Below are 22,564 nucleotides of genomic sequence, written 5' to 3' on the forward strand. Positions count from 1 at the left end.
TGCCCGGCGGCGCCTCCACCCTCACTGAATTTCCTCACGTTAAGTAAATAATATTTGTGTATTTGTAATATTATTGTGTGAGAGATGCAGGTGGTGTTGCTTCAGCTTCATTATAAATCTCCATTGTTCTCCCTGTGATTGGCTACAGCCCCCTGCCGCCTCTCCATAGCCATCTGCTCAGTGTCACCTCTCTAACTGCCATCAGGGCTCCTAACCTTCTGCATGGGAAGCCTGGTCTGGGCCCGTTCTACATGCCCAAATATGGAGATAACTGTGCTGGAAATCCACAATATAACTCCATGTGTCAGGGATTCCCCTGTACTAAGCACAATTCAGCAGGAACAGCCCCCTAAGTTTGCTCATAGCCTGTACAGAGAGATACCATAAAACTATGGCACATAGGGATCCCCCTGTACTAAGCACAATTCAGCAGGAACAGCCCCCTAAGTTTGCCCATAGCCTGTACAGAGAGATACCATAAAACTAAGGCCCATAGGGATTCCCTGTACTAAGCACAATTCAGCAGGAACAGCCCCCTAAGTTTGCTCATAGCCTGTACAGAGAGATACCATAAAACTATGGCACATAGGGATTCCCCTGTACTAAGCACAATTCAGCAGGAACAGCCCCCTAAGTTTGCCCATAGCCTGTACAGAGAGAGAGTGTTACCATTAGACAATATGGGGGGGTGACCCTACTCAGTGGGTGAATGTTGGGCAGTTACAGTGGGTCGGGCTGGGAGAGGCAGTTGCAGGGCAGTGTGTGCCAGGGAGCTGGCAGTAACCGGAGATGCCAGTGGGTACAAAGCGTCGCTATCTCAGTTCCAAGCTGCCCGGTGCCACCGTTGGGATGAGGGAGTAGCAGACAATGGGCCCCTGTTCCCGGCGGCGCTGCAGAGAAAGGGCAGTGTGGCGCTTATTAAAGGAATCCCCTTGTCCTGTGTGTCTGGCCGAGTCGCTCGGAGCTGCGGGGAGTCTGCGGGGAGTTACAGACAATAGATTTGCTGCTACAATGTGTAGAAGTCAGGGTTTCAGTAACACTGAGTGGCAGTTTGTATGTAACGAGTGCAAGGTGTGTGGGGCATGCAGCCTATGGGAATGGAAAACTGGCTGCAGAGCTTGCAATCTAATACTCTGATTTCAGGGATATATCCGCAGCAAGGAGTGTCAGTGTGCAGCAGCCTGAACCGCCAGTGCAGAACAATGATTTGCACTTTTGGTTTATTGGGACCAGCAGGAACTTAACCCAGATTTGTGCAAATAAATGGAGACCGGTGGCACGGCAGCTCCAAGTGGCACATTCAATCTCTTTTAGGGTGGCAGACTAACTCCCAAATAGGGTGGCACGGCAGCTTTCTGTCAGGGTGGCACAGTAGCTATGTGTGGATTCCACACTAAGTCTCCTCCCGGGTGGCACGGCCGCTCCCACTCCCGGGTGGCACGGCCGCTCCCACTCCCGGGTGGCACGGCCGCTCTCCTCCCGGGTGGCACGGCCGCTCTCCTCCCGGGTGGCACGGCCGCTCTCCTCCCGGGTGGCACGGCCGCTCCCACTCCCGGGTGGCACGGCCGCTCCCACTCCCGGGTGGCACGGCCGCTCTCCTCCCGGGTGGCACGGCCGCTCTCCTCCCGGGTGGCACGGCCGCTCTCCTCCCGGGTGGCACGGCCGCTCTCCTCCCGGGTGGCACGGCCGCTCTCCTCCCGGGTGGCACGGCCGCTCCCCTTACCAAGACTATTCTGCCCGTAACTATCAATGAACCCCCCAAATCCCCGAACCCTCAGGCCTGTGCCCTGTAGTTTCCAGTATTTATTTTCGGGCCGGTCGGTTGGAGCCGAAGTCCTGTTCTGTTCCTGTTGGGGGGCAGATAGTAGCGCAAATGACGTCCGACCTGTTTGTTTATACAAAGCTCCCGAGTCAGATCCGTTCGGCTTTGTTTGCCCTCAGAACTCTGCAAGGAAACGAACTGATCAAACAGAACCGCGTGATTTGTCAAAACAATTTCCATCTTCCCATGAAATTCTAAATTTAAGTGGAAACAACATGGAAAAAGGTCTCCCGTGTGTGAGTTCCGCAGGTGTTTGTTGGTCGGACATAATCTGCTGTTGCACCTGATGGTGTTGGGCACCAGTGTGAACAGCTCCATAGACTCCCAGTCTGTCAGTTTGTGTCGGTGCAACTGCAGTTGTCTTGTCCTTTAATGTCAGAGCAGAATCCCAGTCTCTGTGCCTGTAAGTGGCTCATTCCTGGGGGGACAGGTGGGGGGGGGGGTAAGGGCCCTACTAATTGCTTTACTGTGGCTGCAGCCAGTCTGTTCCCTGCACTCTCCTTTCCTCTCCCCCAGCCTTTCCCCCATGCATTATGTATCCGCAGCCGACCCCATTATCTGCCCATTATCTGCCCGAGCCGCTCCTCAGTCCCACGCAGGTCATTTCAGTGCCCCCGGCTATATGTGCTACTGTGTCCCCAGCGCGGCCCATTACTGCTCCCCGGCACCCCAGGGAGAGGCACAGTGAGTGGTGCCAAACTGGGAAACTAGGGCACTGCCAGAACCAGCAGTGCAGGGAAGGGAAAGGGACAGACACAGTGACAGTTACACATAACTATAAACCCAGTGAGAATGAGGGATGAATGGATATTGGGGAGTTGTATCAGGAGTCAGAACCAGCAGTGCAGGGAAGGGAAAGGGACAGACACAGTGACAGTTACACATAACTATAAACCCAGTGAGAATGAGGAATGAATGGATATTGGGGAGTTGTATCAGGAGTCAGAACCAGCAGTGCAGAGAAGGGAAAGGGACAGACACAGTGACAGTTACACATAACTATAAACCCAGTGAGAATGAGGAATGAATGGATATTGGGGAGTTGTATCAGGAGTCAGAACCAGCAGTGCAGGGAAGGGAAAGGGACAGACACAGTGACAGTTACACATAACTATAAACCCAGTGAGAATGAGGAATGAATGGGTATTGGGGAGTTGTATCAGGAGTCAGAACCAGCAGTGCAGGGAAGGGAAAGGGACAGACACAGTGACAGTTACACATAACTATAAACCCAGTGAGAATGAGGGATGAATGGGTATTGGGGAGTTGTATCAGGAGTCAGAACCAGCAGTGCAGGGAAGGGAAAGGGACAGACACAGTGACAGTTACACATAACTATAAACCCAGTGAGAATGAGGAATGAATGGATATTGGGGAGTTGTATCAGGAGTCAGAACCAGCAGTGCAGGGAAGGGAAAGGGACAGACACAGTGACAGTTACACATAACTATAAACCCAGTGAGAATGAGGAATGAATGGATATTGGGGAGTTGTATCAGGAGTCAGAACCAGCAGGGAAGAGATATTGGGTCGCTGGTTACAGTGACCATTTTCTATGGCATTAGGCAAAAAAAAGTTTTGGGGTGCAGTTCCCCATTAGAGGAAGGGCCGGGCACCTTAGAGCCTCGTTACTCATGTCCCAGATGCAGGTTATTAATGGTCCATTCAAAAAAACCCAGTGATGTGATTGGCCCTCGCTAATAACCAATTGCAGAGCTTTACGACAGGATTAGTGGGTGCGGCTTTGCCATCAGGATCAGTTTGTTTGGCCAAACCAATAAGATCAAAACTGAAACCTTCAATTGGGGACTGAGAATGTTAATTGTAGTCGCGTGGAGCTGCCATAGCGCTAATAAAACTAATCTGCACCAATCGCTCTGCTAAATATAAATGTATGTGTGTAATTATGGGATAGATTTCCTGCGTCTGTGCTGCATGTGTAGTTATTATATTATCCACTGATATTTATATCCGTCTATATATTATATATATATTTGTGCCATTAATCCGTGCCTGTGCCCTGCCAATAATTACCCCTGTACTCTCTGTAATTATCATTATTATTGTGTATTTATAAAGTGCCAAAAGAGCTTACAGTCTAAAAATAATAACTAAATAAAGCCACATTCCTTCTCTGTATATTTGTATTTATACATATGGGTAGGAGGTGCCATAGTGTTTCCCTTAGACAGTACAGTATGGGGGTACAGCTTATTGTGTGCCCAGAACATTCCTTCTCTGTATATTTGTATTTATACATATGGTTAGGGGGTGCCATAGTGTTTCCCTTAGACAGTACAGTATGGGGGTACAGCTTATTGTGTGCCCAGAACATTCCTTCTCTGTATATTTGTATTTATACATATGGGTAGGAGGTGCCATAGTGTTTCCCTTAGACAGTACAGTATGGGGGTACAGCTTATTGTGTGCCCAGAACATTCCTTCTCTGTATATTTGTATTTATACATATGGGTAGGGGGTGCCATAGTGTTTCCCTTAGACAGTACAGTATGGGGGTACAGCTTATTGTGTGCCCAGAACATTCCTTCTCTGTATATTTGTATTTATACATATGGGTAGGGGGTGCCATAGTGTTTCCCTTAGACAGCACAGTATGGGGGTACAGCTTATTGTGTGCCCAGAACATTCCTTCTCTGTATATTTGTATTTATACATATGGTAGGAGGTGCCATAGTGTTTCCCTTAGACAGTACAGTATGGGGTACAGCTTATTGTGTGCCCAGAACATTCCTTCTCTGTATATTTGTATTTATACATATGGGTAGGGGTGCCATAGTGTTTCCCTTAGACAGTACAGTATGGGGGGTTACAGCTTATTGTGTGCCCAGAACATTCCTTCTCTGTATATTTGTATTTATACATATGGGTAGGGGGTGCCATAGTGTTTCCCTTAGACAGTACAGTAATGGGGGGTACAGCTTATTGTGTGCCCAGAACATTCCTTCTCTGTATATTTGTATTTATACATATGGGTAGGGGGTGCCATAGTGTTTCCCTTAGACAGTACAGTATGGGGTACAGCTTATTGTGTGCCCAGAACATTCCTTCTCTGTATATTTGTATTTATACATATGGGTAGGGGTGCCATTAGTGTTCCCTTAGACAGTACAGTATGGGGGTACAGCTTATTGTGTGCCCAGAACATTCCTTCTCTGTATATTTGTATTTATACATATGGGTAGGGGGTGCCATAGTGTTTCCCTTAGACAGTACAGTATGGGGGTACAGCTTATTGTGTGCCCAGAACATTCCTTCTCTGTATATTTGTATTTATACATATGGGTAGGGGGTGCCATAATGTTGCCGTGTCCTCAGATGCCCTGTTACCCCCCCAGCTGAACACATGGGTGGTTTATAACTAAAGATGCAGTTTGTCAGATCCAATCAGGATCATTAGTGCTGCTCAGTGGTGCGTGGCCCTGGGTGACTAATAGGGCCACTTGCCTGTAAGGTATCTTCATTCCATTAGTTCTGCTGTGGTGCGACATCAGGAATTCAGTGACGGCTGGCACACAGAGGGTTTGTGCTCTATTGTGAGCTATGGCAGCTCCCACCCTGAGGAAATATATATATATATATATATATATATATATATAATATACAGTTTGCTCATTTCCCTATAGGACCAAACTGTAAACTATATCCTTATAAACGGTGCTTAGTGATGTCATCGATTGATGTCATTTCTGTCACATGACTCACTAAAACTTGTATATTATAATAAATAAATTACCCCCTGTTGTAAAATGTAAGGATATTACAAGCCACCGAAGGCCTTGTGCTTTTATATGGTCATGGAACTCCTCTGTGAGTTATAATATCCTTACATTGTACAACAGGGGTTACTTTATTCACGATTACCCAGCGCTGGGCTATTAATATTCTGAGATTTGGTGTCGCATTGGTTCCTGGGGGGGTTGGAATTCGGCTGCAGGGGCCCCTCCTTGAAGGCACCTCAGTGCTGGATAAAATATATTTATTGGGCGTCAGGAAGAGCGGTTTCCCCCCTGGGGCCACTGTTTGTTCAGATCCAATAACAACTCGGCTGGTCGGCGGTTCCTGGTAATAAAGCAGTGATTGTAGTTCTGTTGCCGGGGGAGTTGGGGCAGAGAAGATGCAGAGATCTGGGTAAATATAGAGATAATTGTCACTTCCTGATTGGTCCATCCATGAGTGGCTGCGTACATATGGGCATCCTCGCTCCATTTCCCTTCCTATAATCCCCTGGAGCCGACGCCCACACAGGGTTCTGGTTGGACAAACTGAAGGGACAGGAAACGGTTCTATATCTATATATATCTGCCCCCCATTTCTGTACATTTGTTCTGCCCCCAATGCTGCCCCGAGCCAGGTGGCTTCCTGCCCTGTCCAGAGGGTCCCCCTAAATGATTTAGTGGTGGATACAGGGTAGGGCTGCACAGTTAGTTCCACTGGGCCCCCATGGTATAGGGCCCGAAGGGACCATCCCTCACCTAATATGCAGCACTGGCCTCACACAAATAACAAGGTTATCCTGCACATTTATTGCGGTGCATGTGGCCCCTGAAGGCGGCGGTGCATGTGGCCCCTGAAGGCGGCTGTGCATGTGGCCCCTGAAGGCGGCGGTGCATGTGGCCCCTGAAGGCGGCGGTGCATGTGGCCCCTGAAGGCGGCGGTGCATGGGGCCCCTGAAGGCGGCGGTGCATGTGGCCCCTGAAGGCGGCGGTGCATGTGGCCCCTGAAGGCGGCGGTGCATGTGGCCCCTAGAGGCGGCGGTGCATCTGGCCGCTGAGGGCGGCGGTGCATCTGGCCCCTGAGGGCGGCGGTGCATCTGGCCCCTAGAGGAAGAGGTGCATCTGGCCCCTAGAGGAAGAGGTGCATCTGGCCCCTGAGGGCGGCGGTGCATCTGGCCCCTAGAGGAAGAGGTGCATCTGGCCCCTGAGGGCGGCGGTGCATCTGGCCCCTAGAGGAAGAGGTGCATCTGGCCCCTGAGGGCGGCGGTGCATCTGGCCCCTAGAGGAAGAGGTGCATCTGGCCCCTGAGGGCGGCGGTGCATCTGGCCCCTAGAGGAAGAGGTGCATCTGACCCCTGAAGGCGGCGTTGCATGTGGCCCCTGAGGGCGGCAGTGCATGTGGCCCCTAGAGGTGGCGGTGCATCTGGCCCCTGAAGGCGGCGGTGCATGTGGCCCCTGAAGGCGGCGGTGCATCTGGCACATTATACTGTCCTGTTCTTTACCATGAGCTGAGTTTCGGTTGCAGCCAATCACGATGCCCGGCTGAGCAGTTAGCCGCATTTAGACAAAGCCGCACAGTTGGACGCGCACAGATTCATTTCTCACTGAAACGCGATGCATCTTTGATTTCCCAGGGGCCCATCTCTGAGTGCCGCTGAGTGTGAAGGGCACCGTGCCCCCCCTTATCTGAATGCCATCTGATGGGCACCGGTATCTGTTAGAGGGCAGACTGTGATGGTTTTGCTGTTGCGCTTAGGGAGCCATACGCCAGCCCTGTGCCTGTAACGAGACCAACCCAATATTTTTCTTGGCTTTTCTTTCCCTTTAAAGATAACATTACTCCTGGGAGCCATAGACATTCTTGGAAAGTTGGCAGAAAAGCCACATGAATAATCTCACCCCCTGGCACCTACCCAGGCATTGCCCTTATTTGCCGCCCTTTAGTCAAGTTGGCACAGCCGTACCCATCGTGCTGCTGGCAGCCAGGGAAACCACTAGCGTCTTGGAGCCAAACTTGCCCAGTGTGTGGCCCTTTAGATCGTTTGTTCCTTAGCTATGGGGGAGTTATAGTTCAGCAACATCTGTAAGGGGCCAAGTTACGTGTATGAGATGTTAAGGTTTGGCAATTGCTTTTCTAATTGGCCAATGTGCCTCCCTCCCTACAGGCCTTTGGTCAAGCGCATAGCAACCACAAGAAAGTAGCGGCCGACGGCGAGAGCCGCGAGGAGACCCTGATCCAGGAATCGGCCACCAAGGAGGAGTATTACATGAAGAAGGTTCTAGAGCTGCAAACAGAGCTCAAACTGTCCAAGAACGTAGTGGCCAACACCCTGTCTGAGAATGAGCGGCTCAACTCCGTGGCACAGGAACTGAGAGAGGTAGGTACCCACCTTATATTGTGTGTGGGGGGGGGTCTGTTATATTGGGGGACACAGAGGCGCTACAGGCACCCCCCCTTCATGAGCCCTTGGTCAGCTTTGGCCTATAGAGATGGGGCAAGATGGTGGCACCTAATAGTCTGTACCCACAGTGCGCTGGGAGTATGTCCTGAGCCAATGAGCTGCAGCATTAATAGCCCCTCCCAGGGACAGAGCATGTGCTGGGAATCCACAGAAAAACAAATGGGGGGCTTCAGGAGCATCTCTTGGGGCACATTTCCCTGCTAAAGGGGGGCCAATCAATAATCAATAATTCCCAAACTTTGGGGTTGGCTTTGCTCTATAGCGGGGTGACTGTTACCCCAATGTTTCTATATATCTGTAACCTTGTTATGGGCTAAGGGGGCCCAGCCTGAAGGCCAGTTAGGGGGGGATTTGGGGTGAGTGCTTATTTGTGCCCTGGGTACCCCTGGAACTATAGCGGGGTGACTGTTACCCCAATGCTATGAGCTGGGTGGGTGTGGGGGGGCTGTGCCCGTATATAATATAATTACACATATGTGTGGGGCAGAGGAATATAACAGTGGTGCCCGACTCCCTATATTCATGGCACAAAGTGGCACAGATGGGACTGTATAAGACTCAGACCCCCGCCCCCCCCCGCGTTACTCTTTGTATTCAGATAATGAAACAGTTTATTCTCCAGTTTCTGACTGTGGCCCCCCCCATTTGCCCCCCGGCGCAGCTAATAGCCGCTCTTGTTGCAGGTTTCCCTGATAATTGTGCTAATTAGCCGGGAGCTGATTGTTATGCTAATTCATTCTACATTAATTTGCACATATTGAAGCGTAATGTCAGGGCTGCGCCGGCGCCGGGCGTCTGATACTCATGCAAATGGGACGATGCGCTGGGGGCAGGACCGGCGCCCCCTCCCCATTGGTTATTATTGGTATCAGTCCCAGCCAAACATGGAGGGAAGGGGTCAGGGAGTTACCAGTACCATAACCCTGGCCCAATAGCTGATTGGGTGACTAGGGAACCTTGATACAATGTAGCAGAAGCCGGATAATTAACAGAATTGTGAAGGCGGATGCTTGCAGGGTATTGTGGGAAACGGAGTAGATAAACAGACCAGCTACATTGTTTCAAGAGTCAGAAGCAGCAGTGACGGAAACAGGAAGGGACAGGCAGACGGGGCAGACGGGGCTTTCAGTAGTGAGAATATGGAATACATTGATGTTTAGGTTTATGTCCCCTTTAAAATAATTACACATATGTTTTTCTCTGTGCAGAAAGTATTTCTGATATCCCCCCCCCCCCCCAAATCCTGGCAGTGTAAATCTGTAGCCAATAGGGGGGGGGGGGTGATGATGGGGGTTGTTCCTGTGGTGGGTGCTGTTCCTGTGGTGGGTGCTGGGGGTTGTTCCTGTGTAGGGTCTTGGGGGTCGTTCCTGTGCAGGGTGCTGGGGGTCGTTCCTGTGCAGGGTGCTGGGGGTCGTTCCTGTGCTGGGTTCCGAGGGGTTGTTCCTGTGCAGGGTGCTGGGGGTCGTTCCTGTGCAGGGTGCTGGGGGTCGTTCCTGTGCAGGGTGCTGGGGGTCGTTCCTGTGCAGGGTGCTGGGGGTTGTTCCTGTGCAGGGTTCCGAGGGGTTGTTCCTGTGCAGGGTTCCGAGGGGTTGTTCCTGTGCTGGGTTCCGAGGGGTTGTTCCTGTGCTGGGTTCCGAGGGGTTGTTCCTGTGCAGGGTGCTGGGGGTCGTTCCTGTGCTGGGTTCCGAGGGGTTGTTCCTGTGCAGGGTTCCGAGGGGTGGTTCCTGTGCAGGGTTCCGAGGGGTCGTTCCTGTGCTGGGTTCCGAGGGGTTGTTCCTGTGCTGGGTTCCGAGGGGTTGTTCCTGTGCTGGGTTCCGAGGGGTTGTTCCTGTGCTGGGTTCCGAGGGGTTGTTCCTGTGCTGGGTTCCGAGGGGTTGTTCCTGTGCTGGGTTCCGAGGGGTTGTTCCTGTGCAGGGTTCCGAGGGGTGGTTCCTGTGCAGGGTTCCGAGGGTCGTTCCTGTGCAGGGTTCCGAGGGGTCGTTCCTGTGCAGGGTTCCGAGGGGTCGTTCCTGTGCTGGGTTCCGAGGGTCGTTCCTGTGCTGGGTTCCGAGGGGTCGTTCCTGTGCTGGGTTCCGAGGGTCGTTCCTGTGCTGGGTTCCGAGGGTCGTTCCTGTGCTGGGTTCCGAGGGGTCGTTCCTGTGCTGGGTTCCGAGGGGTCGTTCCTGTGCTGGGTTCCGAGGGGTCGTTCCTGTGCTGGGTTCCGAGGGGTCGTTCCTGTGCTGGGTTCCGAGGGGTCGTTCCTGTGCTGGGTTCCGAGGGGTCGTTCCTGTGCTGGGTTCCGAGGGGTCGTTCCTGTGCTGGGTTCCGAGGGGTCGTTCCTGTGCTGGGTTCCGAGGGGTCGTTCCTGTGCTGGGTTCCGAGGGGTCGTTCCTGTGCTGGGTTCCGAGGGGTCGTTCCTGTGCAGGGTGCTGGGGGTCGTTCCTGTGCTGAGTTAGTTAGGATAATACAAAGCACAGCCCCCCAAGCCCCCCAGCAGAAGCTAAGCTGGCCGGGAGTTTATTCGGCTCTGACATGGGGGGGGGGGGATCGGATATTTCCGCGCGGCACTAATCCTTTAGCCGGATGAGCAGCGACGTCCTGACTGCGAGTTAATTACCAACGATCAGTCCCTTTCCTTAACGAGCGAACTGTTAAACGATTTAAGCACCTCGCTATGGAACATGTAATTAAGCCCAGTAACTAATTCTCTCCTATTGGGGTTTCTCCCTGAGGATGATGGGAGTTGTAGTTGTAGCAACAGGGCCCACTTGGTACAGTTCTCATTGGTTGGTGGGATTAAACCATTAAATTGAAATGAATGGCTAAAGGTGTGGCGGAGAGAATCCTGGTTGGTGAGTGATTGCCTGGCACAGCAGGGCAGGGATTGTGCTGCGGGCGTGAGGAAATCCCCACCAGAGGGTGCTGTTCTGTTACAGTCTAGGGAAGGGCTCACACTACTCCTTGTTTTATATTAAGTTCCCATTAATATAATAAGTGGGAGAGACTCCCCGACACCCTTCTGTTGGTGAATTTTTCACATACTTTTTGCCACTGGACCTGCAGGTTGATGGGATGGGGCCCCCGGGGGAATTCCTGAGGGCGATTGGCATCTTTATTGGGGGGCTCAGTGAAGTGACTTGGGATACAAAGGAGGGACACGGCTGGGATCCTAATGAGCCGAATCTGGCGGCTGCACCGGCTGGGGCTGTTTGGTGACTGATGCACTAAGGTATGCCAAGGGCTGCGGGGAGTTGTAGGGAGGGGGCTCACAGGGTAACTGCCTGCATGTGCTGCTTGTGAACAGAGATGGATTATTTGTAGCAAAAGGGACTTTCTGGGGCCCCAACTGCCCAAGTAGGAACTGTGGCCTCTCCAGCCAGAAACTCCCAGCACATATATATATATGTGTGTTACTGTGCCAGCTTCCCTGCTGCCAGCTTCTTTCACAGCAATAGATTGCCCCGCTGTAACCAGCCTGCCCTGTCTGACCCCCATACCCAGCCACCTGCCCCCCCCCATACCCAGCCTGCCCTGCCTGACCCCCGTACCCAGCCACCTGCCCCCCCCATACCCAGCCTGCCCTGTCTGACCCCCGTACCCAGCCTGCCCTGTCTGACCCCCGTACCCAGCCTGCCCTGTCTGACCCCCGTACCCAGCCTGCCCTGTCTGACCCCCGTACCCAGCCTGCCCTGCCTGACCCCCGTACCCAGCCTGCCCTGCCTGACCCCCGTACCCAGCCTGCCCTGTCTGACCCCCGTACCCAGCCTGCCCTGTCTGACCCCCGTACCCAGCCTGCCCTGTCTGACCCCCATAACCAGCCTGCCCTGCCTGACCCCATACCCCAGCCTGCCCTGCCTGACCCCCATACCCAGCCTGCCCTGCCTGACCCCCATACCCAGCCTGCCCTGTCTGACCCCCATACCCAGCCTGCCCTGTCTGACCCCCATAACCAGCCTGCCCTGCCTGACCCCCATACCCAGCCTGCCCTGCCTGACCCCCGTACCCAGCCTGCCCTGCCTGACCCCCGTACCCAGCCTGCCCTGCCTGACCCCCATACCCAGCCTGACCATAAGAAAGAGTGGTAGTGAAGTTATGTGATTTGGCTGCACCCCAGCACTAGAATGGGGGTGATGGGACACTGGCTCTGTTCCAGAGGGGGAAATGGGGGGTCGGACAAACAAGGAGCCGGGCAGGATGAGAGAATGAAGTCACGGAGTAAAGACAAAACATGTGAGAGATTTCAGGGAGTTGAGTCATCGCGTCCGACTTCCCTCTCCCTCCTCCCCCCTCAGTGGGTGCTGCAGCCCTGCCTGCCCCCCAGTAGGGAGACTCTATGACAGGAACAGGAAGTGGTGTGTGTGGGGCCGAGGGTTCAGGGAGTGCGACTCTGGGATTTTACATCCCACCATCTTGGTGTTTCAGGGGAGACAGTAGATTCCAGACTGGAACTCCCAGCATTCTTAGCCAGACGGTAACTAAAAGGGCCACGTTTTAGCCCCCCCGAATTAACCTTTTTTGTATCACAGGTTGTGCAGGGGGGGGGACATAGGGGTACATGCCTGCACCTTAAAGGGGCATCACCCTGATAATTATTATCCATTTGGGGAAACGGAACATGAAGCTAAGGCCCTTAAATCCAAACTATTTTCAAGTCAGCAAGGCAGAGCTTGCAGGGAGTTTGGGGGTGGAGTTTCAGCATAATGGGGTGTGGCTTGTTTCTCATTGTTGCCCCATTCTTTTCATTGTTGCCTTTTGCCTTGGGGCCAAGGTGACTAATGAGTTAATAATTGGTGGGGCCCCTTCCTTTCTGGTGGCAGCCAAGGTCCTTGGATCAGTAACAGGATAGACATGGCTTGGCTGGGGGGCCCCGTAAGTGAGTCTATTACCGGTTGCTGCTGGGGTACAGGGTCGGATATGATGGGGCACTATATGGGGGGCCCTTGAACAGTGGCATCTTAAAAGCGTGTTTCATAAATATATATGGAAACTGCCCCCCCCCCCCCCCGGGCTGGTTGGTTACCCTGAATATATGTATCTATAGGGCAGGTCACTGTACGAGGAATCTATTGCCCCACTGAGGTAATAATAACAATCCTGGTGCCCTATTCCAGCACGGAACAGGTTAACAGGACTGAGGCTTTGGGGCATCCCACCTGTTATTTCCTTTTTTCCAAGCACAATGACACGTCGGCCGTAAATCCACTGTCCCCGCCCTCCCCCTAGGCGGCCATTTTGTTCATTTCTGGGCAGAGAGCGCTGATTTGTGAGGCTTTGTCTCCGCCTGACACAGTAACAGCCAGTGATTAAGGGCTCCCAGCCGGGGCCCCCCTGCCTTTATTGTGTTTGCCATGAACTCTTGGCTTCTCCCTGGGTGCATTGTGATTTGCTTAATTACCCTTTGTGGGGCCCTTATATATCTTCCCTGGAACTGTCGGGCATCAGCAACGGGCACGGGGCCCTCCTCTGTCTGGCACCTGTGATCCCTTTATAGTGGGGAGGCAATACGTTCTCTGTAACCAGATTGTAAGCTCACTGGGGCAGGGACTGATGGGAATGTGATAGGGACCTTAGATTGTAAGCACACTGGGGCAGGGACTGATGGGAATGTGATAGGGGCCTTAGATTGTAAGCTCACTGGGGCAGGGGCTGATGGGAATGGGATAGGGGCCTTAGATTGTAAGCTCACTGGGGCAGGGACTGATGGGAATGGGATAGGGGCCTTAGATTGTAAGCTCACTGGGGCAGGGGCTGATGGGAATGGGATAGGGGCCTTAGATTGTAAGCTCACTGGGGCAGGGACTGATGGGAATGGGATAGGGGCCTTAGACTGTAAGCTCACTGGGGCAGGGGCTGATGGGAATGGGATAGGGACCTTAGATTGTAAGCTCACTGGGGCAGGGGCTGATGGGAATGGGGCCTTAGATTGTAAGCTCACTGGGGCAGGGGCTGATGGGAATGATGTATAATCTCTGTACATTGCTGCAGAATATGTCTGCACTTTATGACTGCAGTAAAGTAACAATGCAACTAACCCATATGAGCTCACCCAGCTGTGCTGCACCTTGTCCTGTGTGAGAGTGACCCCTAGAGGGGAGTTTGGGTAGTGAGGTGGTAAATAAGTTCTAATACCGTTTGTACCTGGGGTGCTTCTCTTGCCCCACTTTAACCCTTTGTACACATACTAGCAGCTGAATAAAGCTTTGCCTTGGTACTGTGAGCCCAGGAGCAGGGCGGCTGAGCCCATACATACAGTTGGTCACATCAGTTCAATATAAAACTCTTTTTTTTTTTTTTTTTTTCTGCCGCAGCTCAACCAGAACATTGAAGTCCAACGAGGGCGTCTGCGCGATGACATCAAGGAGTGCAAGTTCCGGGAGGCCCGACTGCTGCAGGACTATACGGAGCTGGAGGAGGAGAACATCTCCCTGCAGAAACAAGTGTCCGTCCTGAAACAGAACCAGGCAAGTACCGGAACCACTGTTACCCATAAACCTTCAGAATTCCAGCTGTATTTCCCATAAGTCCACACACACACATGTAACTATATTACCCATAAGCCCACACCTTGGGTGCCATGGGCCCTCATAAGCCCACACTCTGTGGGGCCCTTAAGTAACCTTAGGGCCATTAACATCCCTTGGAGGTTCCACACCCAACATACAGACCTCCATTGGTGCAGCTCTGGCCTAGAGGAAGTGATAGGAGGCGGCCATTACTTATACTGATCATTTTCCTGTCCATAAATGTCTCTTCCAGGTGGAGTTCGAGGGTCTGAAGCATGAGATCAAGCGGCTGGAGGAGGAGACCGAGTTCCTCAACAGCCAATTGGAAGATGCCATTCGGCTGAAGGAGATCTCGGAGCGGCAGATGGAGGAGGCGCTGGAGACCCTGAAGAGCGAACGCGAGCAGAAGAACAACTTGCGCAAGGAGCTCTCCAACTACATGAACATCAATGACTCCATGTACAGCAACCACCTCAACCTGTCCCTGGACGGCCTGAAATTCAGCGACGAGACCTCAGAGCCCAACAACGACGACGTCATGAATGGCTATGAGCACAACGGCGTCATCAGGCTGAACGGTGACAACAAAATGTCCACCCCCAAGAAGTTGGAAACAGGCAACCCGGCCCCCAGCCTTGTGTCTGATCTCCTCAGCGAGCTGAACATCTCTGAGATACAGAAACTGAAACAGCAGCTGATGCAGGTACTGTAACAAACGCTAACCCCTCCCTCCCAGTCTCTGCTAGATTGCTAGCTCTTCAGCCCAGTCCCACAAGGCTTTAGGCTGCTGCTGAAGCCAGTCCACCTAGAAGTTTATATATCTGTTTAACAGAAACCATATATTGATCCCATGTTAATCAGTAATGACCCATCATGTGATGATAATTGTTTTCTTGTTGGTCATTGAAGGTGGAAAGAGAGAAAGTCGGCCTATTGTCCACCCTTCAGGAGTCGCAGAAGCAGTTGGAGAACACTAGAGGGGCGCTCTCGGAACAACACGACAAAGTCTGCCGGCTGACGGAAAACTTAAACGCCATGAAAAAACTCCAGGCCACCAAGGAACGCCAGTCTGCTCTGGACAACGAGAAAGAGCGCGACAGCAACGAGGACGGAGATTATTACGAAGTCGACATCAACGGGCCCGAGATCCTCGAGTGCAAGTACAAAGTCGCCGTGTCGGAAATCCGAGACCTGAAGGAGGAACTGAAGAGCGTGAAGGCCAAGTATGAAGAGTGCGAAAGCAAGTACAGCGAGGACAAGAACAGGTATGAGAGCGACACCCAGGCCATGACGGAAAAGATCTCCATCATGGAGAAGACCACACGGCTAGACCGAGACCAGGTAATGAGACTGGAGAAGGAGCTGAAGAAAGTGAGTGATGTTGCCGGCGAGACCCAGGGCAGTCTAACGGTAGCCCAGGATGAGCTGGTCACGTTCAGTGAAGAACTGGCCAACTTGTACCATCATGTCTGTATGTGCAACAACGAGACGCCCAACCGGGTCATGCTCGACTACTACAAAGAGGGCAAAGGTGGGCGCAGCAGCCCCGAAGGCAGAGGCCGTCGATCGCCCATACTGCTCTCCAAAGGGCTTTTAAATTCCGAGAACGGCCACAACGATCCCGGCTCCCCTGCCTCGCCCCTTCCTTCTCCCGTGTCCGACCTGAGGAGAGAACCCATGAACATCTACAATCTCGTCGCTATCATTCGCGATCAGATCAAGCACCTCCAGGCCGCCGTGGACAGGACGACGGAACTGTCTCGGCAACAGGTGGCAAGCCAGGAACTCGGGCCGGCGGTCGACAGGGACAGGGAGGCGCTCATGGAAGACATCTTGAAGCTGAAATCTCTCCTGAGCACCAAGAGGGAACAGATCGCCACCCTACGGACTGTGCTTAAAGCCAACAAACAGGTAAGGAACGTTTCCTTGGAAAAAATACTGGGAATGAATTAGGGATGCAGCGAATGCAGGATTTGGTTCAGAATTCGGCCTTTTTCAGCAGGATTCGGTTTTGGCCAACTCCATGCCTCTGGCCAACCAAATCCGAATCCTTAGTTGAAATGCTGATGGATTATATAAAAGAGGCTACAGGGCTGAGCTACGGTAAGTCTTTAAAGGGCTGCTGATGCGCCTAGAAAATTCCATGACTGAATTCCATGGGTGAAAGGACATGTCCACAAAAATTAGTTTAATAAAAGAAAACATAATTCCAAGCAACTTTCCAATATAAATGCCTTGTGTTAGTGCAGTGATCCCCAACCAGTGGCTCGGGGGCAACCTGTTGCTCCCCAACCCCTTGGATGTTGCTCTCAGTGCCCCCAAACCAGAGAGTTATTTTTGAATTCCTGACTTGGGGGCAAGTTTTGGTTGCTTGTGTTGCTCCCCAAGAAAGGTTGGGGAGCCCTGTGTTAGTGTGTCAGGGTCAGTCTCCCCCAGCGAGTCAGGTCTGTCAGGCTGCTGCCCTGTGTTAGTGTTTCAGGGGTCAGTCTCCCCCAGCGAGTCAGGTCTGTCAGGCTGCTGCCTTGTGTTACAGTGTTTCAGGGGTCAGTCTCCCCCAGCGAGTCAGGTCTGTCAGGCTGCTGCCTTGTGTTACATTGTTTCAGGGGTCAGTCGCCCCCAGCGAGTCAGGTCTGTCAGGCTGCTGCCTTGTGTTACAGTGTTTCAGGGGTCAGTCTCCCCCAGCGAGTCAGGTCTGTCAGGCTGCTGCCTTGTGTTTCAGGGGTCAGTCTCCCCCAGCGAGTCAGGTCTGTCAGGCTGCTGCCTTGTGTTACACTGTTTCAGGGGTCATTCTCCCCCAGCGGGTCAGGTCTGTCAGGCTGCTGCCTTGTGTTACACTGTTTCAGGGGTCATTCTCCCCCAGCGAGTCAGGTCTGTCAGGCTGCTGCCTTGTGTTACACTGTTTCAGGGGTCATTCTCCCCCAGCGGGTCAGGTCTGTCAGGCTGCTGCCTTGTGTTTCAGGGGTCAGTCTTCCCCAGCGAGTCAGGTCTGTCAGGCTGCTGCCTTGTGTTACACTGTTTCAGGAGTCAGTCTCCCCCAGCGAGTCAGGTCTGTCAGGCTGCTGCCTTGTGTTACACTGTTTCAGGGGTCAGTCTTCCCCAGCGAGTCAGGTCTGTCAGGCTGCTGCCTTGTGTTACACTGTTTCAGGGGTCAGTCTCCCCCAGCGAGTCAGGTCTGTCAGGCTGCTGCCTTGTGTTACACTGTTTCAGGGGTCAGTCTCCCCCAGCGAGTCAGGTCTGTCAGGCCCCCAGGGCAGAGAATAGAAAGGGACAAACACTGCTTCTAATAGCAGTTATAAATACAAATAATATATATATATAAGTTGTATTAGGCAAACAAATATATTCTGGGTTGACTTGTCCTTTATCCATGGCCAAAGTAGGTTCCCTTTGCCAAGTCTGCATGGCGGAAGCTCCGCACTTAATCCCTGGATTATCTGAACGTGCCCGAGCCTCTCGGCCGGTGAAACCGAACCCCGGGCCCTACAGCTGCTCCCCAACTGGCGGTATCTCATGTTCCGTACATGCCAGTCACGCCTCAGGCTTCATACATATCTCACAGCTAAAGATTCTGGGTTATTTCACCTCCAGTTGAATAAATTGCTCATGGTTTGTGGGTTCTTTGCCCCCTTTTTTTTATGTTTTCAGCATTTCAGACGCAACACTGCCGCTGTTGATCTCCTGCTGCTGATTGGACTCGCGGCGGAACTCGGCGCCGACAGACCTGAGCCCTTTGGAGTAAATGTCTCTGTGCTTCTGTTACAGACGGCAGAGGTGGCCTTGGCCAATCTGAAGAGCAAGTACGAGAACGAGAAAGCGATGGTCACGGAGACGATGATGAAGCTGCGCAATGAGCTGAAGGCACTAAAGGAAGACGCTGCCACCTTCTCCTCCCTGAGGGCCATGTTTGCCACCAGGTACAAAGCCCATACATTCCATTGCCCCATTATTCTGCCCCAGTCTGGCTCCTGTGTCCACTTGGCCACCTTCTCCTCCCTGAGGGCCGTGTTTGCCACCAGGTACAAAGCCCATACATTCCATTGCCCCATTATTCTGCCCCAGTCTGGCTCCTGTGTCCACTTGGCCACCTTCTCCTCCCTGAGGGCCGTGTTTGCCACCAGGTACAAAGCCCATACATTCCATTGCCCCATTATTCTGCCCCAGTCTGGCTCCTGTGTCCACTTGGCCACCTTCTCCTTCAGTCTTAGCCCAATGCAACTTGTACTGAAATCCCATAGGCAGAAGTACTCTGTAGATGCGTCCAATGGGGCACAACTTAGGGCTCTGGCAATTGTACCCCCAGAGTTAGTAAATAGGCAATGCCCCCCAGGACTACACAGCCTTACAGATAAGACCGCCCTGTTTGCAGCCAAGGGATCAGTAACATAATATTCTGCCTCGCAAGGACCAAACATGGAGCAGCTTCAGTTTGGACAGGGGGGTGTACTGCCCCTTTAAGTAGATAATGTTACACTTGGACCAGGCTGTGCCTCCTGTCATTGACTTTAATGGTATCTGGCTAATTAGCAATTAACTTACATGCATGGCTGCACATAAATCAGTTTAGTCTGCAGCACACATCTAAATCAATTGCTAAATGGAAGGCATAGAGTTGGGGTTTCAGGTTTTTATCATTTTATATAATATATGAAATTACTTGCTGCTTTTAAAGGGGATGTTCACCTTTGAGTTAACTTTTAGTATGATGTAGAGAGTGATATTCTGAGGCAATTTGCAATTGGTCTTTATTTTTTTCAATGATTTCAGCAACTCCAGTTTTGAATTTCAGAAGCTCTTAAGTTGCTAGGGTCTCGATTACCTTAGCAACCAGGGAGTGGTTTGAATAGGAGACTGGTATATGAATAGGGGAGGGGCTGAATAGAAAGATAAGGAATAAAAAGTACCAATAACAATAAAACTGGAGCCTCACAGAGCAATAGGGTTTGGCTGCCGGGGTCAGTGACCCCCATTTGAAAGCTGCAAAGAGGCAGAAGAAGAAGGGAAATAATTCAAAAACTATAACAAATAAAGTCAGAAGAAGAAGGCGAATATTTCCCTATATAACCCACTTTTTTGGGTTTGGCTGAACCCCCGAACCCACCCTGACAGATTCTGCCCAATCCTAATTAGCATATGGTAATTAGGATCGGAAGGGGTTAAAAATTGCTGCGCTGCGCACGCTACAAATTTTTTCCCCCCTGACCATTTACCGTGGGACCGTGGATACGGGCGAAACCGAATCCTTCAACAGAAGCCTGGATTCGGCCCGAATCCCAAACCGAGACTGGGATTCAGTGCATCCCTAATAAAGTGAATAATGAAGACCAATTGAAAAGTTGCTTTAAATTGGCCATTCTATAACATATTAAGTTATTCTAAAGGTGAACCCACCCCTTTAACCCTTTAGTTGCCAAGTGGCAGGCAACGTTGATTCTGTTACGGGTTATTGCCGTAGGGGCACGCAGTTTAAGGGTTAAAGCTTTGGGATATAACGCCTGTGTGTAATAACCGGCTCATTGTCCGTTGGGTTTCAGGTGCGACGAGTACGTCACTCAGCTGGACGAGATGCAGCGGCAGCTGGCGGCGGCGGAAGACGAGAAGAAGACGCTGAACTCCCTGCTCCGTATGGCCATTCAGCAGAAGCTGGCCCTCACCCAGCGCCTGGAGCACTTGGAACTTGATCACGAGCAGACGAGGCGCACCCGCACCAAGTCAGCGCCCAAACCCAAAAGCAGTAACCCCAGCGTAAGTCACGTGCACTCCTGCGCGGACAGGTCCGAGGCGGCGCTGCTTAATAACCAGGTGTTCTGCAGCGAGAAGTATAAGATCTGTTGTGACTAGCCGGGGCGCGCCGGGGACTCTATTCCCGCTTGTGTAGTCGGCGCTCGTGTAGCAACGTGGGTTCTTGTTCTGCTGCGTGACCCGAAGGGGATTTGTAACTGTAGCTTCGGTGTAACTAATGGAAGGGTAGTAATTAAGCCGCTGATAAGTAGATATTGGAAGGTGAATCACTGGGGTGCGGCACCCACTTTTGTTACTTATCCACTGTGCGGTGTAAGCGTATGGTGGTGGCGTTATATAGCGTGCGAGAACCGGCGCCGCCGCTGCTCTTTTGCTTGGATGCTCACAGTAACCATATAGTTGGCTCAGAACCAGCCCTTTTGCCTGTTTCTTGAAGCCTCGTTTGTATTAATCCCTTTGGGTGCATTTGTTGTACGATATTGGGGCGCAGGGTCCCACCAGGGGCAGCATGGAAATCCGACGGAACCTTGTTATCTCTGTTGTATGGTTCAGATGGATCAGCACCTAGAACGTCTATAGTTCCACTCCATAAGTGCTGTTTGGCTATTACAGTATATTAGGCCTCCACTAACTCACAGGGTTGCCAACGGCCCAACCCCTGGATACATTGCGCATATAGTCCATCAGATCAGACTGAAAATGGACCCAGAATTCTGATTCTGCAGTCTGGGAGCAGCGTTTTGGCTGTTGTTGCCCAGCCCAAAAGCTCTGTTCTGTTACAGGGCATGGTACTACCCCTGTTTATAAGTCGGGTTGCACGGCGGAACCTTCCTTATTTGCTTGCTGCCAGTGGGAGCGGCCATCTTGCTGCCAGTGGGAGCGGCCATCTTGCTGCCAGTGGGAGCGGCCATCTTGCTGGCGTTGCCTTGCAAGCTCTCCGCGGACTACAGAAGCATGATCTCTCTATGACCACTAAGGGTGCTCTTGCTTTTTAGTCTAGGAGATCTTACCTGCGCCGTACCGTCAGAGTGTCGGAATAGTCCCGGCTTATAAACAGGGCGTAGCCTCCCATTAAAAGGGTTGAACCTAAAGTGAACGTTTCAGTTCCATTAATGACCAAAAAAGATGCCCGTTCCCTCTGACTGGGCGACTAGTTGTGCCCGTATGGCATTTCTGTAGGTGTCACCGAGGGCCAGTAGTTTAAGTGACTTCAAAGCCAGAAAGTGGTTTCCTTGGTGTTAATGAGAGCACAGTCAGGGTGCGGGACCCAAGGTGGGGGTTTAACACCCAGGAACCATGTTATATATAAATATATGCAAGCACAGACCTAACAGGGCTCTACATTATGGGAATGGGGGGGGGTTAAACCTCTTTGGGGAAAAAAATGAGAATTTCACTTGGGGTTCACTAGTAAGAATAGTGTCCTGACTGTGCAAAGGCACAAGTCTACTGCAAGGTATCTGATTCGCCGATATCTCTGCTTTTGTTTTGGGGGGGGGGGGGGGGGGGGGATAATTCAAGTGCCTGATTAGCCAGTGATTAGCAATTCTCTAATAATGTAAAGCCCTGTTGGTTTTTTTGTAGTTTTTTTCCCAGAGAAATTTTGTACATAAAGCTTAAAATGCATATTGCAAGACTTAACTCTTTACTGCCTGCCGGAGTGTTTGAACCCGCCATCACCCCTTTTTCTCGTAGGTTGCCAACCCCTTGCCATCGTCACGTCCCTCTGCCTTTAAATAGTCACGGGAAATTTGCCCGCCCCGTGCTAACGGAAGGTAACAGAACCCCCCCCCCCCGCAATCATATGTCATTCCGTGTGGCGCTGCAGTTAATGGGAATAATAATCCCCCGGATTTGTGCATGGGGGGCATCCCCGGGCTTAACGCTGTGTGTTGATTGCTAGCTTCGCTTCCAAGGATTAATCCAAAATGACAATTTAGGACTTTGTACTTAACGTTCCGCCGTATCTCGGTTCTAAGAGCGACGGCGCTGGGAGCATTAGTAGCCGGAACCCCCACTCACACTCCACGAAGCGATAGAGACTTACAGAGCTGAGCCGCCTTTATATAAAGATGCTGACGAGAAATTGTCATTAAATGAAAGAGAGAGATGATTTGGCTCCTCGCGAGCAAAGGATTAAATATCAGTCAGGATTTCCCCATAATCCTCTTTGATTATTGGGTGTCACTGTGTTAAAAAGGATAAAATATCCCAATTATAATTCGGCCTCATTTCCCTCAGACAGCTGCCATAGTGTTTGTATGATCTCCTCGGACAGTGATTCGTGCAGCGCCCCTAGTGGTCATAAGCAGATGGTGCTGCTTCG

At 51.9% G+C, this 22,564-nt stretch overlaps 1 protein-coding gene across 3 annotated transcripts in view; it reads left to right on the forward strand.

The window, feature by feature from the left end:
* bicd2 (bicaudal D homolog 2) overlaps positions 1–22,564 on the forward strand; it is a 46,203-nt gene that overhangs the window by 20,238 nt on the left and 3,401 nt on the right. The window contains exons 2-8 of one of the 3 annotated variants that reach the window (XM_012961793.3): positions 7,721–7,933; positions 14,305–14,457; positions 14,753–15,202; positions 15,409–16,410; positions 18,262–18,413; positions 20,031–20,241; positions 21,934–22,013. In XM_012961793.3, the coding sequence (XP_012817247.1) occupies positions 7,721–7,933; positions 14,305–14,457; positions 14,753–15,202; positions 15,409–16,410; positions 18,262–18,413; positions 20,031–20,241; positions 21,934–21,978 (2,226 nt within the window). In that variant the 3' untranslated portion in view covers positions 21,979–22,013. Of the gene's footprint in view, positions 1–7,720; positions 7,934–14,304; positions 14,458–14,752; positions 15,203–15,408; positions 16,411–18,261; positions 18,414–20,030; positions 21,624–21,933; positions 22,014–22,564 lie in introns of those variants that run through there. The other 2 variants (XM_004914187.4, XM_002941738.5) reach the window with 2 other exon arrangements.

This window comes from Xenopus tropicalis, chromosome 4 (genome assembly GCF_000004195.4).
Source record: "Xenopus tropicalis strain Nigerian chromosome 4, UCB_Xtro_10.0, whole genome shotgun sequence".
In the NCBI taxonomy this organism is placed as follows: domain Eukaryota; kingdom Metazoa; phylum Chordata; class Amphibia; order Anura; family Pipidae; genus Xenopus; species Xenopus tropicalis.